Here is a 16,178-nt window from a genome sequence, read left to right as displayed (position 1 = left end):
CTTGGAGGCACTTTTCTTGTTTCCCCAAGTTGTCGCTCACCCGGGCAAATCCACTGTTCAGTGGCGGCTATGTGTAGACCCGAAGGAGCCATGAAGTCTGGGTCCTGTCAAGTGACAGGGTACACGGCGTTGGTATCCATTTCAGACATGGATTCAAGTTGGCTCTGTGACTTTTCTTCTCTTTGGGAAGGTTTTTTTCTTCTTCTTTTTGAGGAGTGATAAAATGGAGCTGCTTATGCAAGCAGCAACATGGGACTCCAATCCAAAACTTCTTCCCTCTCTTCTTCGCTCACAAAAACAAAAACAAAACAAAACAAAACAAAAAAAATTCACATAAAAGCTGTTCTCTGGCCAAGGCTTGTACCCTCCTCAGCAGGGAACTTTTTTTTTTTTTTAAATTATTTTTGTTGAATTCAGCACAAATTCAGATTTCTCTCTCCAGATTTTGGGGTGTGTCTCCATATCCCTTGGGAAACTTTGTTTAGACCCAGCATATTTGAGGCCTCTCTGCTTTCTTTCTCCCCAAGCCTAATAATCCAGCCACGAGAGTTTGGGGAGGCAGATGCTGGTCTGAATTCATTTGTGTACATTAAACCTATGTGCTCAGATCCGGGATGAGAGAGACATCAGATGGAGTCACAGGGCAGCTGATCAGGAACTGTGGGCATAGTAAGATGCATTCAGTTTCTTTATCTGTAAATCGGGGCTTGGGAATGATATTGACTAAGCAGAAACGGGGCACCTGACTGGCCCTGCCATGCTGTGGACAGCTGTGTTGAGTGGGTAAGGGAAGTCTAGATCCTCAGTCAGGGCTGGCTGGCTGTGGGGTGAGTTTGATGAAGGAAATACTCATATTGTGTTTATACCAGCCAGCTGGTCCCTCAGTGCCTTCATCAATGGCCTGAGGCGGGGGCACTTATAAAGTCATCCACATACAGATAAGTGAAGTGGCTGCACCATTTCCCTCATGTCTGACTATGTCAACCAACCCTTCAGCCTTTGCTCGAGCAAAGGTGAGAGCATCCGTTTTCTTTTTCTTTCTTTCTTTTCTTTTTTTTTTTATTTAAAGATTTATTTATTTCATGTATATGAGTACACTGTCGCTGTCTTCAGAGACACCAGAAGAGGGCATCGGATCCCGTTATAGATGGTTGTGAGCCACCATGTGGTTGCTGGGAATTGAACTCAGGACCTCTGGAAGAGCAGTCGGTGCTCTTAACATCTGAGCCATCTCACCAGCCTGAGCATCCATTTTCTTTTCTGCTCTGCAGCAAGTCGGGTACTACAAATACCCGAAAAGCAGGTTTATTCTTCCTCCAGGACTTGTGCAAAATGGGAAGCTTATTTATTTATTCGTTCGTTTATATTTGCAATTATCTGGGTTTGTGTGCACCCCTGGAGGCACCCCTACTCCATGTCATAGTGCACATGTGGAGGTCAGAGGCTGGTTTTCAGGAGTTGGTTCTTTCCACGAGGAGGAAGGTCGGCAGCTTTGACGGCAAGAACCTTTTTACTTGCTGAGACAATTTGACGGCCCCGGAGGGCTTCTCTGCCATTCAAATGGGACTGGGAATCAAGGATGGGGGACTCAGGATGGGTTAACGCTTGCTTGGTATCCACCAGGATGCCTGGTGTACAGTGTGGGCACTGTGGCCATGCAAGAGAGAGTGAAGGACGGTTCAAGCTTCGCCTTGCTTGCAGTGGTTGCTGAGAGCTGTGAAGGAGCTGGTGAGCAACCCAGCAGGTCCTAAAGTATTGAGTGGTTAAGCCAATGGCAGGGGCTGTGGCCCGAGGCTGAAGGAAGGTGACAGAAAGTGAGCTCTGAGAGCTAGCTGGGCTGGGGGGTGGCAGAGAATTCCTTCTCCTCTTGGTGGTTCCCAGGGGACCTTGGCCAGAGTCCCAAGGATGAGGAAGTCCAGAAAGGAGGGTGGGGCTTCTTCACCTGGCTTCCCTCCCACAGGCGTGAAGTATGAGCCCTGTCAGCAGCCTTCCTCTTACCTCCCTCTGCACCTTCCATCAAAGCTGTTCAGACAGGACACTGCTCAGGAGCAAGCCATTTATTTAAAACCTTTATTAATGCTTGAAGGAAAACAATGACATGTGACAGTGTCCCAGCCCTTGTGGCCTGTGTAACAGAAGCAGACACTGACTTAGCAGCCCACATGGTACTCTTCTTCCTTAGGAACTGGGTGCCAGGAACCTTGTCTCCATGTTGTCTCAGAGATGCCACTGGCGGTGTTAGAGACCCAGCGTGTGTGCGTGTGTGTGGGGACAGCTGGGCTTACCGTCTCTCATTCATTCGGCTTTGGACTGTCAAGGGTTTTGCTGTCTTTGGCCCTCTCATTTTAGAACAACAGGGCTATTTATTGATACAAAGGAGAGGTGTTCAGATCGTGTGTTAGGATTCGAAGCTCGAAATAAACACTGCATCTTTATTTGGAGACCCGCATCCTTCCTCACAGGAAGACTCCCGAGTGAATGTGTATGAAGCTGAGGCCCGAGGAGGAGCTTTTTACAACAGCCGCTTTGCTTATGTTTTAGACTGTACTGTGCAGGCCACTCCATCAGGCACAAAAGACTTTGAAAGGTTTTGAGCAAAACGGCCAGAGAGATAAACATATTCCATGTTTCTAATCACACAAGGAACCATGAAATGGTTTGTTGTTTTTTTTTTTTTTACTTTTTTGGGGGGGGGGGGGGGGATGACAGAGGCGCGGAAAATACACAACAGAGATCAGTCAGTGGACTCAAATGAACATCGGAAGTGACTTTATACCTCTGGGGGGTGAACACAGAGATAATAAATACGAACGAGGAATAGTTACAGTAGAAACAAAAAATAGAACATCAGTAGGTGAACACAAGACACTGACGAACCCAGTCCAGGCTGTAGGACAAGTGAACAGCTGAGCCAGAAACGGAGAATATTTGTGAGTGACGTAAGCAGAAAAGAGTCAAGGTACCACGCAGGCGCACGGCATGAGCGCCAGAATCTACATTCATTTCCCGTGGCGAAGACCGGAAGGCTGGGCCTTCCTTCCTTCCGGGCAGAACTGATTAAACTCACAAGCTCTCTGTTCTCTGCAGCCTCACCTTTCTGGGGTTTCTAATGTGTCACCGGCCCACCCATCCCCAGATAACTTCGTTTTTCCAAGCATAGCCTATGAGAGATTGAGATCCTTCACACAGAGACACCAGCTGAGTTTGGGGAAGTGCTTAGAGAAACGTGGCTGTCTCTGACCTCAGGGGCCTGCCGAGGAGAGCTAGGGTAGTTGGGTAAGTCAAAATGCACGCTTTTCATCCTGCTCCCTAAATCAGGGAGCAAGCTACATACCTATGTACGTACGTACGTACGTACGTGCTACGTACGGACTGAGACGCGTCCAGCTGGGCGCCGGTTGAAGGGAACCTTGGTGGATCAGAGCCAAGCCGTTCCATTTGTCCGGCGGAGGGTGCTTTTGTGATGAGATGGCAGAGCTGGCTAGCGGGAAGAGAAACCACGCAGCTTGCCGAACTGAAACTCCCTAATTACTATTTGGCCTTCATAGAAAAAGTTGGCTGAGCCTGGCTCTGGAGACCTGGCCCAGGATACCCTCTGCTTCTACAGCACTGGCTGGCAGAGAAGTAACTGTGTCAGCAGAAGAGGAAGGAGATCCTGATGTCGAATAAGTGCAGTCCCTTCTGTCCCCTCTGACCTTTCTTTTGTCCGTCTACATTTCTCTCCTTGTTGGTACATCTCCACTTTGGCCACCGACAGCTCTGTCTCTTAAGAGAATAAGCTATTCACCCGAGTATGCTGACGGTGGCATTCCCTATAGGCAATGGTCTCCTTGGCCATCTTGTTGCCTTCCTCTCTTCTCCCTCTTTGAGGCTCACAGAGGCTGAATTCCAACTTGGCTGCACTGATTCAACGTACAGGCTCGTGGACCTTGGCTGAGGTCAAGCTGAGATAGCAAGACTCTAGGGAAAGGCTGTCTGTGGAAAGGTCTCCATGTCTGTGCGTCTCCCTTTAGTAGGTGTCCGTCTGTTCAGGGGGTGGGGGAGAGGGGGAAGAGACGCTCATGTGGGCAGCGCTGCTTGAGCTCTTAAAAAAAAAACCCTCAAAAATTTACCCTCCAGAGATGGGCTGGGGTCAGTTTTCTTCCTCTTCTAAGTTGGTTTTTGTGACACAGTTGTTTAGTTTGAAAGCCACTTATTTAGATGACAGACACGTAGGTGTCAATTGATTTAAAAAAAAAAAGGAAAAAAAAAATGGAGATCCGAAACAGTGGTCAAAATAAACAAACAGGGGCCACTCTTTCAGTGTCCCCCAGACAGAACAATGGCTCAGAAACGACACACAGAAAATGTACCATCCATGTCCCTTCCAGCAGTTTGAAACCCAAGATCCCATGCAGGACACTAAACTTTGGTTTGGTACGGAGTGGAGCTAAACCCCTCATCCTTTCTGCTCTCTCTGACTCATCAGCTGTACTTCCCGCTCAGTCTTACCCCGGAACCCAGCCGCCTGCTTCCTGCAGACAGCACTGGGAACTGTGGGGGAGGGTCTACCACCCACCTGTGGCCCCTTCCCTCCCCCAACAGACCATACTTTAGCCACCCACTAGCTCCACAGACTAAAGAGACAAAGTAACAAGGCCAACTCAATCAAGGCAACACTCCCTCCAGTAAGCTCACACAGGTGCCAACCCACCAGGCGCCCGAGGACCTCGCTGCCCTGGAATCTTCATCTCACCTGTTCACACACCTGCACGAAGTCCACAATTTGCACACATCCTGCGTGTGACATTCCCCCCTCTTTAATGTAAATGTTTTGGAATGTCCATAGAGAAGAAAATGGACAGCCAGGAAGAGAGCTTTCATGGCCGGGTTTTCATTTCACCTCCGGATGTCGGAATACTCAGACTGTTCGTCTTCCCACTCACTGCTTCCAGAGGGTCCCTGGGCGCTCTGGCCACCCGCTCCGCCTCGAGCATGGGCATTCAGGTGGCTTTTGCTCCCTCGCTCACCCTTGGCACCTCTGTTGGCTGTTAGGTGGTGGTCGGTGTCCCGGTGGTAAGGTCTGGAGAGCTGGGCCCTGTCTGCCAGGGGCTGATGCTCCGGGGCTGCGGTTGGGGGTCTCTGTATGTTGGAGGTGCAGAAACTCAGGATGGAGCAGAGGCCTCCCCAGCTCTGTTCACACTGAGCCTGGACGCTTCGGGTGACCGCCTCCCTCACGTCTTCCCCACAGGTCAGCAGCAGGTTTACAAGGTCCACGTAGGGTCTAGAGATGAGAGCCGAGGGAGAAAGAATAAGAATGGGGTGTGTCCTACAGAAGCCCTGGGGAGTTGCGACTAGATCAAGAAAGAGGGAGACTTAACCTGGGGTGATCTTTGCAGATTGGGTTCCACAGCAGGCAACAGAGGGTACACATGTAGAGCCCTGGGGCTGGGGGGGGGGATGGCCGCTGACAGTGTGTGGATACACAAGAGGAAGGGGGGAAGGTAGGGCATTAATTTAAGGTACAGAGAACGTGCCTTGGGCACATCCAGGCTGCAGGAGCTGGTGAGTTTTGACTGGAGTGGAGATGATCTCCACAAATGGTGGAGGGCCTTCAGTATCAAATTCGTGTGTGTGTGTGTGTGTGTGTGTGTGTGTGTGTGTTCGTGTGTTCAGTGAAAAATCCAGGAAGTGTTGGACTAAGGACCTCCTGAGCAGCTTTCAGGAGGCCCCCTAGGTGCCTTGCCCTTCACAGGCGCTGTCAGTGAGGCTCTCCGGAGTGAGTCCACTTTCCCAGCTTACAACACAGGGCTCTTTGGAAAGCTGCTGGCTACCCGTCTGGTAAAGGTCTGAGATGCGCTGCGGAGGACACTTCCCTGTGGTGTCATTGCCCTTTGCAGGTAGCCAGGAGTTAGGATGCTGTCCACAGCCCTCAGTCAGTCAGGACTCGCCTTTCATTGGTGTGTGGGCTGGCTGTCAGGGTGCCCGTGTCCAGGATGGGAACAGCTCTGTGTGAGGCAAACTCGGTCTGGGGGGGGGGGTGCTCAGAGCTGTACTCTCTACCCGCACTAACTCCAACGACAGCCTAAGTTGTTCTTTAGCCAAATGGGTGGGGGACTTTGCTCCAGGGGACAGAGGAAGTGTGCCCATTCCGTATATTTATGGCTTCCTTGGAAAAGCACGTCTCCACCAGCGAGTTCTCAGGGTCTACCCACTGAGCTTCCCTTAACTCTCACTGGCCTCTTCGGATTCCAAAAAGAAGGTGGGGTGCTTCACGTGACTGTGTGGCTCACTAGAATTAAGCAGTCTCCAGCCTGTAAAAGTCCTGGACCTATTTGCCCGTGACATACAGCCCCACCCCATCTCCGCTGTAGGGAAATCACTGTGGGATGTACAGCCATTTATAAGGAGCAGGGGTTCTCTCCTCCCTGGGACTTGACCCAACTCTTGCATGGCTACCCTAGGATGCTTGCAACCTTCCCCTGCAAGTTGGCAATGGTTGTTCTGCATGAAAAGCAGCATGTGTGGTAAGATGTGTGCTATGGTCGCTGCCATTTTTGCTAGTTACTCCTCAAGTTGGAATGGAGTGAGCTGTCCTCACTTCAAGGATGTAAGAACCAGGAAAAGCAGGGAAGGAAAGTCCCTTCTGGGAACACCCGGGCAAGGAAGGCCTGTCCTGGAGACAGCCTAAAGGAATGTTCTGGAGCTGTTTGTCTCGAGGCCTCTATTACTGCGTAGGCCTCACGGTTTGTGCACGGCTGGTGGGCAAGGTCCTGAGGCTTTCTCCAGCAGGCTCTGCCAGTGGGAAGGATGGTTTCGCACGGTCTCGTGGGGCACGGTGAGGAGGGAGGTACCACCCCTTGGAGACAAACACTATCCTACGATGCTCAAGTCAACCGCGCCCGTCTTCAAAATGGAAGCGAGAAGTTCAGTCCGTCACTTGCTGGCTCTATCAGGGGTTCTGAACTGATTCTCCCCTTTAAGCTTCTTTCCTTAAACAAACGGTCCCAGGAATACAGTTGTCTCTGGGGCCTCCCCCGTCCTGTGTATCTACCGTCGAACCCTGGACCTGCCAGGCAGACACCGGTCTCCCAAGGCAGGACTGGTCCCCCTCTCTTTGGCTTGCTCCATCTTCTCTCTCAGGGAGGAAGCTGAGCCCTGTGGGGAGGGCGTGTGTGGCCAAGTAAGTTAATCTAAACCATGCTCTGGGTTGGCAACGTGCCTTCTCAGGCTGCAGGCTGAGCCTGTCTGATGACAGAATCCAGCACTCCACTGAGTGTCAGCAAGGCTGAAGGAGGGGGATGTGCCTAAGGCTCTAAACCCTTGGTGGCTGCCAGTACCTGGTGACAGGGTGTGCAGAGGCCAAGGGAGATGGCCACAGCTAGGGGGAGGCAGACGATAAGGGGAGTAGGGTAGACAGATAGCACTGACAGGGGCAGCTTGCAGCAGACCGGACGTTGCTGCTGTCCCTGCTCCCGGTATGAGCCTAGGAGAGGAGTGGAGTGGTTTGGATTCTGCAGCGACGGACTTCCTCCTCTTTAGCTCGAAAAAGCAGAGCTAGCTCACATTCTAGTGTTCGTGACTCTTGCCACACACTCAGAGATGACTTCCTTGGTATTTCCGGGCTGAAAGGGCCCTTTAATCAGTCAAGCTGGTTGAAAATTTGGGAGAGTTCAGGCAATTCAGCTTGAAGTTGTGGCATTGTGTCACTGGACTGCACCAGGGAATGGAGGGTTTCAAGGGAATGCAGCTGGAGTTTGGCACAATCCGCTGCCCAGAAGGGCTGGCTTAGCAGGAGAAGGAGGCCCTGCACGTGGCCTCCTGGCAGTGTTCTTAAGACACCCACGCCTCTGTTCAGGGTGGGCCGCCTGCTCCTCCACAGCAGGTCAGTGTTGGCTGCCATTGCTTATTCTAAATGGTGTGGGGGATCCTTTGAAGCAAGAGTCCCTAGCCTGGAGGCCATGTTTCTGTGGAAGAGACACTAGAACACCACAGTGCTTCAACCCGTCCTAAATTCTACGGTTGGGCATGTGTTCCCCAAACCTGAAAATCCTGAGTTCTCCCAAAGATCCCTTTTAAAAGAGGAACCAACACTTCACACACTCCAGGAATCTACCACAGATGTTGACCAGGTGCCCAACCTCCCACTCACAAGGCCAAGAAGCCATCTTGAATACGTCTCAGAGCCTTCAAAGTCCTTGGCCGTAAACATGTGCTTCTTTCAAGAGCACTTTGAAGGAAAAGACCCTAACTCTCTGGTCACAATGAGGGAGTAATCAAGAAAAAAGAAGCCCGGGTCATATATGAAGACCCACGAAGCCTTAGCAGGTCTCGCAAGAACAGGCGAGGGAGGAGCAGGGCAGAAAGCATCCTGACAACTGGGCTAATCCTCACACAGTCTCAGTCCCACAGTCAGCTCTGTGCTTGTGGAGTCAACTAGCCAACCACAGATCGCTGTTTCAGAGACAGCCTGGCTCTGCGTTGAAGCGGATTTTTTTCCTCCACACTATTTCCTAAGCACTGTAGACTAGCACTGTAGACTAACACCTCACACAGCAGTTGTGTTGTCTTTAACTGTTACAGCTCATCCAGGGAAGGTGGGAGGATGCTAAGTCATATGCAAATACTCCATCGATATATCTGAGACTTTCTCATTCATGGATGTTGGTATGTCAGGGGAGGTCCTCGAACCATTCCCCCCTCTCCCCCCCCCGGTGGACAACCAGAGAAGACTGCACTTCCATTCCCCAGGCTGCAAAATAGGAATCAAATCTCATGAGTAAGAAACTGAAGTTCTGGGGTTGGGGATTTAGCTCAGTGGTAGAGCGCTTGCCTAGCAAGTGCAAGGTCCTGGGTTCGGTCCCCAGCTCCGAAAAAAAGAAAAGGAAAAAAAAAAAAAAGAAACTGAAGTTCTTAGCTTCACTAGCCTTCTCTACGAAAAGGGAAATGCTCCTTTCCATCTTGTCGTTTGGAAAGACAGATGCGGTAGTCTGTGGATATCCCATAGCCAGGGTCCTGGCACACCAAAGAGAAATCCAAGACAATGACTACTTTGGATGCAACTGTTCCTTTTAAATATTTGGAAGAATAAAAATATGTTGTAAAGCATTAGTATGGTTCGAAAACCATGCAAAGTATTTTTTTTGCTCTTGAAAGAGCAGCTTGCAGAATTCCACCATGAATAATTCAGTACTTTACCAAGCAAGGTGTTGCAAGCTACCAAAGGCCATACAAAGTGAGCAGAGACAAGAGGTGGCCGCTGCCAGAATCTAGGCATTAGTGCGGTGAAGGCGGGGAATAGGTTTGGTGATATAACTGGGAGTTTGTCCCTAAAATTGTGCTGATTTGGCTCAATGAGTCACCTTGGAAAGATGGTATTGCTATAGAGGGGTTAGTGGCTGGCACTGGTCTGCTCAACTGGTGGCTTCCCTTTCGCTCTGCCTTTGAGGCCTATGGACCAGGTTTCATTTTAGAAACGATGGTTTAGTCTGCTTTAATGTGCTGCAAAATCCAGGATCCTGCAGCTGGGGTGTTTCGAGGAATGAGATTTTTTTGGCTTTATCACTGAATTGTGACTCTTTAAATCCAGTTTGGGGGGGTTGGGGGTTTAGCCCAGGGGTAGAGCGCTTTCCCCCAGGAAGCGCAAGGCCCTGGGTTCGGTCCCCAGGTCCCAAAAAAAAAAAAAAAAAAAAGAACCAAATCCAGTTTAGCCTGCACATTTAGCTAACTAAAGTTTCCGATGTTTGTTTTGTGTTTTCTACAGAGGTAGAGAAGGAGAAGGGGAGTCTCTCAAAGACGAAAAGGCTGAGGATCGGATTGGAACATTTAAGAGTGCAGGTATTGTAGCCACACTGCCTGGACCCCAGACCGTAGCTTTGCTTTTCCCTGTGTGTCCTTTACCTCAGCAGGCTCAGTTTTTTCATCTGTGAATTGGGGATATAAAGAATTGTTGTGAGAAAGGCTGTGGAACACACAGCATAGCATCTAGCAAACAAAACCAGGTAAGTGTCAGTGTGTACCGGCTATCGGTACTGACACCAGTGAGCTACTTGGACCACACAGCAACCAGTCAGGATTTGGCTAGGGGCAGGAAGGAAAGTGCATCTGACTGTAGATATTTTGTGCTTAGTAAAAATAATGGTCTGTTTCTGTTTGTGGGAATTTCAAATCTGATGATTCTCTGGGGCTTTCTAGCTTTCTGGGGCACCCCACAGCTGTATCCACTCGAAGGTAGTTCACCTCCAAAAATAGCATCCTCATACATATTTCCAATCCTCAGGACCCCATTCTTGCCAGACACCTCTTTCTCCCATTCCCCTGGGGATGGAATGCTACTCACTCATGTAGCAGGAGATCCTTGAAATGAATCATCTCCACAATCACGCCGACGTTCTCCTGCGCTGCCGAGCACAGGTCGTGCTTGAGATAGCATTCCCTCTGCAACTGGTAAACCATTTCCCTAATTGCCGGACACTTCCTGCTGATGCAGCCAAATTTATGCCGCAGGGCATGGGCCTTGCACCTCAGGGCATCCTTGATGAATGACTTGCCCTGAAGATGGAGGACACAGAAGGGAGAGGCCAAAGGAGATTTCGTCACTAGCCAGGATGACACATTCCAGTCTCAGGCTTGCACAGGAGTCTCTGATCTCAGAATCCCGTGGTCCCACTTGGATGGATGTACTTCTGGGCGAGAAGCTATATGGGAGCTGCATCCAAGAGTGACATGACACCCCACCCTCACCCCCACGCATCAGGCATCAGGCCAGAGTGGATGTGAGCTCCGTACATGAGCAGATCTTCATCTCTCCACCCCAGCCTGAAACTGGGGCTTCCTCCAGGCAGCTGGGTGGAGACTGCCTGGTAGCAAATTCTCCGGAACCCCAGGGGATTAGGCCATAACTCCTTGGCCAGTATCAGCGAGAGCACACTTTTCTTGCTCTTCATCCACTGGAGGCAGTGCTCTTGGCATCCTGCATCCCATTCTAGGGCTCTAGCTCAGGGTCTTGTCTGCTCCTCTCCTGTTTCCTCAAGGAACGTCCTTTGCTTTTTTTAAACTGTTGGGACTACGGTTTCTAAAAGGCCCACCTGGCATCTAGTGAGTGAGACAGGGAGGAACATCCTCCTAGCTCTGCCTCAGAGACGAGGCGGCCAGGCCAGGCACACGTGTGACCTACAGCTCTCTTTCCTGGCAACCCCAGCAGACCGTGCCACGGCCAGAAAGGAGACAGCTTTTGGGACACGGGGGCAAGCTCCTGCCTTCACTCCTACCAACCTGGCCTGGACACATTGTTGGGTGTCTAGCCACGAATCTCCCTTCAGTTACTATGGTGACAGGCCATCGGAAGAGGCAAGCCACGGCTTTGTTTGTTATTTAGAAGCAGGTTTGGAAATCACTGTGTTGAGAAAGAGAACCAGGTTAGGTTGGAAGTGGGAAGCCAGCCAGCACATTTATTTTGGTTTTCTCTTTAGAGGTCTACAGTGGAAACCCACGTGGCACACGCAACCTTTCCTGTGGCCCCCGTTTATCTGGCTGGAGCCAAATGGGATGAAGGGCAAGGCTTGGCGCTTTCGTAAGTAGCTGAGTGCTGAGAGGTGACTTGGAAGGGTTGCGTCTAGCTTGGGAGCGTATTCCTATTGGGTGAGAAAACAAGGAGGAATGGATGTCTGTGAGACTGTGGCAAAAAACGGCGTTTGTATTCTTCTCTGACATCCGGCCAGGGAAGGCCCTCCACAAGCTCCACTCTTCCGGATTTCCTACGGTGTGTGTCCTAGCGCCAGTCAGTTCTGATGGGGCGGGGGCACCTTTTTAAGGGGACCCGAGGAGTTCAAAGTTCTCTCCCTTTCCTCCTGGTTTCTGTTTCCCCTTCCGCTACCTCACATCCTCCTCAGTTTAGGCTGCCGGCGGCACCCTGTCACATCCCTTCCTGGTGGACAGGCCTTGCTTTGTCAGGCTGTCCACAGGGTGGCAGCGGATGGTGACTGGTGACTTTCATAAAATCACATCTCAACTGTTGACCTCCTCCTCTGAGCGTAGTCACCGTGCTCCAGTGAAATAGGAGAGGAAGTGTATGAGAGAAAACAGGGTGTTTCAATGGGGCCGAGAGCCGGGGCACAAAGTGAAGGTGATTCTAATGTCATCTAAACACGCATTTGGGCCCTCTCCCTCTGTGACAGAACTGTCACCTTGCACACTGGTTTTCTGCCCGGGGCAGCAACTCAGCTGTACCTTGGGATATCTGAGGTGGGTTCAGCTCTGAGTGTAAGGCAAGGGAGATTCAGTTAGGGTTTTGACTTCTCAGATTGGGAGAGGAGACTCTGCTCCCTGATGTTTGGAGGCTGTGACTCGTATAGGCTGCCTTTAGCTAGGATCCCTGCCACTTTTTTCTTCCTAATGTGATGAGTTTTTGGGAACTGGGTTCTAGTTTTCCAGACTGTTCGTCACCGCAGCTATGACTTTGGTGTCCAGCCTGCTCTGCCTGTGTGGTTACAGCCTGAGAATGCAGAAGGACTTGGCCTAATGGTGCTCCCGAAAGCACAGCAGCGGGAGAAAGCTGAAAAATGTTGTCCTCTGTTACATTCCTGCAAACGCTGGGCTCCCTCAAATAACTTAAGCCCGGGAAATCTGCTAACAAGTCTTTCCAGCCAATACTTCAACCACTCTACGCCAACGCAGAATATTTTTCATGCTCTATGTTCTTTTTACCTGGGCATCAAATTTTCCAGCGTTGTGCAGAAACGTCATGCAAATCCCATGTAAGCCCTGGATTTCACAAGAGTTGTTCTCGAAGCACTCAAACACACCACACCCCACGTCCCCGGCGTTGACCAAACAGTGCTGGATCTCCGCTAAAATGAAAAGTTATAGAGTTTTCTGCCGTGGTAAGAGTTAATAAGGGCTAGAGAGAAAAAAAAAGTCAAGGAGAGAAAAGTTGCACCAATTTCAGAATCTTAAGGAGTGGAAAGAAAACGTCATTATTTACCGCTACTTATGGAAAGTATGGGTATTTGTAAAATTGGCCAAAATAAACAAATATCACAGTCAGAAGTTAGCCTTTTCTTCCGTTTTATCTTTTCCACTTAATGAAGGTATTTGTGGGCCCACTGTTCAAGAGCAGAAAACACTTCAGCTTTTGAAACCCACAGGGGAAAATACGATTTGAAAATGACCACATTTTATGAATTAAATGTCGTTCTCTACTTGGGGCTGCAGAAGCCACTGCCGTTTAAGATCCGGCCATTTCCTTCCTGACCCCAGACGAAAGCGTCCAAGCAACTTCAACTCAGCTTTATGATTCAACACCTAAAAATCAAAACAAGATTCCTATTAAAGCCGTGCCTCCAAACCACCCGCATTAAAAATGCCAGGCCACGGAGCTGGCAACAGGCTCAGAACCGAGGCAGGTGGGGGCTGGCCTTTCCACCCGCCACCATTCACTTTGGAGGTTCCTTTTAATTAGGGATCCAGTGTGAGATATCACTTAATCCCCTCGAATCCCCGAGGCCCTGAGCCTGCTCCCTTTTCCAAGATGTCCTAATTCGTAAGCCTGAAAGGACAGACCGGGAGCTGTCAGGCTGCAGAAGTGCAGTCCCATGCCTTGCTCGGCTCACTCAGTTCTACGATTTAAACCAACCGCAAAATTACACGAGGAAAGTGTATTTTGAAAGAAGGGCGGGGCTCAAATCGAAAAATCTGTATCCGATGAAATCTAGCAAGAGAACGAGGAGCGAGTGTTTGTGAAGGGGTGCCTAAACCCGAGAGGGGGCAGGGCAGACGAGGGACCCTCGACTGCGCGCCTGGGCAGCGGGGGCGAGAAGCTGAACTGACTCCAGGCGTGGCCGGACAGGGCAGCGATCACTCATTTGGAGGACCCTGACCCGCACTTGTGCATTCGGGCTCAGACAAGGAGCGCACGCATGCCACGGCTGCCGCTTTCATACGGCCCCTAAGGAATAGAGGGGGTGGGGGCGTGAGGAAGGAGTCGAGCGGCAGACACGTTTCTTTCTCTCCCGGGAGCTGGGAAGAAGGCCAGCCCCGTGTGCCACACGCCAGGCTCTGCGCTGCAGCTTGCTGGTGAGCAGGGCCGCGCACGATTCGGGTCGTGTCAACATTTCTTCCCTTGCTGACCTGGCTAGGGGCACGGCTGCAGCACCAGAGGTACGCTTTGAGAAACCCCCTTCCCCAAAGGAAAAGTTCTCGATGCCATCTAACTGGCCAGCAAAGTTCTGAGATGTCCGGCATCTTTGGAGGAAAGGGAGACAGTCCATGCCAGGCTGACCGGCTTGGAAACGAAGTTCTGGTGCAGGGTGAGCCCAGATCCTGGGACCCTTGATACCTCGCACGGGCCAGGCAGGACGAAGTGCGCCTTGCTCGGGGCCCGGGACTCTGGCTGGAGCTGGCAGCAGCGTCAAGCGCAGCCTCGTTTCCCCTCAGCCCCAGGGGAGGCTAGCAACAAGTCCTGCCTCAGCCATTTCATCACCCTGCTAGCACGTGCCGATTCCGGGCTCTCGCAGCCGGGGCCAGACCTCGCTTTGCCTCGTTCTTCCCTCTGCATGTCCCAAGCCACCAAGAGTTTGTGCGGCCCGGGGTGAGCTCGGGTCGCCGGCTTGGGGGAAAGGCACCCGGCGCTCTGCGAGTGTGCACCCTGTTCTCCCGCACCCCCACCCTACCCCCGGGCAGCTCCGGGCTGCAGGGCGCACGCATTTACCTGTGTTCTGCAGGGACAGGCGGCCTTTCTGCTGGGAGCCCCTGTCTTGGGGACCTTCCGGAGGGTTCGTGGAGTCCGTCCCTCGCGCAGGGTCCAAGGTGGCAAACACCAAAGCCAGGGTCACGAACTGGCCCAGCCGCTCCGCACACATGGTTCTGGGTATCACCCTCCCGCCGGGAGACCTGGATTCTTTGTGCGCCCCTCCTCCTCCTCTTCCTCCTCCGCCGCTTCCCCCCCTCCCACTCTTCCTCCTTGCTGGCCCCTTCCCTCCTCCTCGCCGCGGCTCGGATAGAGGTTACCCAGCGCCCTCCCGTAGCTCTCCGGAGAGCATGTGACCAGGCCGTTAGCCGCGCCGCGAGTGCCCGGCGATTGCAGGGATGGTGCCTCAAATATCCCTGGAAGCTCTGGTGTCACTTGAATGAAGGAGTCGAGCAGGTGTTGTCCCGGAGGCTGGACCAATCGGAGACCCCGGCCCGTTTGACAACACAGCGGGAGGCGGGGCCTGCGCCAACTACTACGGGAGGAAGCGGAGCGCCACCGCGAGCGCCCCACAAAGTTGCAGACCTGGCAGCGGCCACGCGTTTGCGTGCCTGTGTGTGAGCGCAGCCTGAGACGCGTGCGCGTGTGCGGGTGCTCCGGGGCAATGGCTGAACAGATTGAGCGAAAAAAAAAAATAAAAGCGGATGCCAGCTCTAGTTGCAACTAAAAACTAAAAAAAAAGAAAAGAGAAAAGAAAAAAAAAAAAAAGAGGGGTCGGTCTTCACCAGGACAGAGTCCCCAGGGTTCGCATCCTGCTGGGAAAGTTTCCTCTTTGGAATACAGTGACATTCTCAGCCCCGAGGCCTGAACAGATTGGAACAGATACCTGGGCACAGAGATGGTGCGAGCAAATTGAGCTCTTGTGGGAATTCCTCAGCGTCGTGAAGATTGGTATTAAAAAAAAAAAAAAAAAAGGCGCTTGGGGACAGGCGCCGAAGCCCTGAAGCGCTTGGCCTGATTGACTGCCCACCTCCCACTTTCTTTCTGTCTGGATTTGATGGGTCCAGAAACACCTGGGGCGTCTCGTTTTGCCCCTCCTCCAATCCAGACGGATTCCTGTCTGGGCTTCAGGGATCCAGGTGACAATCCAGACTTGCATCATTTCCTGGCTGGTGGTTTGGAGGCCCAGGCAGCCTTGGGTCAGGCGGCCACGGAGCATCGCGTGACCCCAAAGCCTGAGCTTAACAGGCAACTTTAGGCGACTCCAAACGCACTCTTCAATTTTTCACAGATGCCACTCGGCCCAGCTACCGTTTTTCTTTACTCTGCAGTCCTCTGACCAAGCACCCCTCCCCAAATCTGGGGATGTTCTCTCCATCTTTTCTCCCCTTCTTGGAGCCCTCTCCAAGCACCCTGGCAATCAGATCGCCTTCAGCTGCAATCTTCGCTGCCTGAGGAAGCAGGGAGAAAGTTGGGCGCTGCTGGGCGCGTCTCTCCTCCCTGCTGTGTGTGT

General features: G+C 51.8%; 1 protein-coding gene across 1 annotated transcript; it reads right to left on the bottom strand.

The window, feature by feature from the left end:
- Positions 1-4,777: 4,777 nt before the first annotated feature.
- Stc2 (stanniocalcin 2) lies at positions 4,778-15,240 on the bottom strand. The gene is made up of 4 exons (XM_032913211.1): positions 14,687-15,240; positions 12,685-12,827; positions 10,319-10,530; positions 4,778-5,263 (listed from the first exon to the last, which is right to left on the bottom strand). Exons 1-4 carry the CDS (start codon positions 14,835-14,837, stop codon positions 4,879-4,881), a joined length of 891 nt encoding a protein of 296 aa, XP_032769102.1. The 5' UTR covers positions 14,838-15,240; the 3' UTR covers positions 4,778-4,878.
- Positions 15,241-16,178: the final 938 nt, after the last annotated feature.

Source organism: Rattus rattus, chromosome 9 (genome assembly GCF_011064425.1).
Source record: "Rattus rattus isolate New Zealand chromosome 9, Rrattus_CSIRO_v1, whole genome shotgun sequence".
NCBI lineage: Eukaryota > Metazoa > Chordata > Mammalia > Rodentia > Muridae > Rattus > Rattus rattus.
The sequence above is the reverse complement of the archived record's forward strand: the minus strand, read 5'-3'. Positions and strand labels throughout refer to the sequence as shown.

Bases quoted from the DNA above. Each gene is read 5' to 3' on its own strand.
- Stc2 (XM_032913211.1), bottom strand. From the start codon at position 14,837: ATGTGTGCGGAGCGGCTGGGCCAGTTCGTGACCCTGGCTTTGGTGTTT. The intron at 12,828-14,686 runs GTAAATGCGTGC...TTTTCATTTTAG, and splicing joins CCTGTCCCTGCAGAACACAG to CGGAGATCCAGCACTGTTTG. The intron at 10,531-12,684 runs GTAAAAAGAACA...CTCCATCTTCAG, and splicing joins CTGGAAAATTTGATGCCCAG to GGCAAGTCATTCATCAAGGA.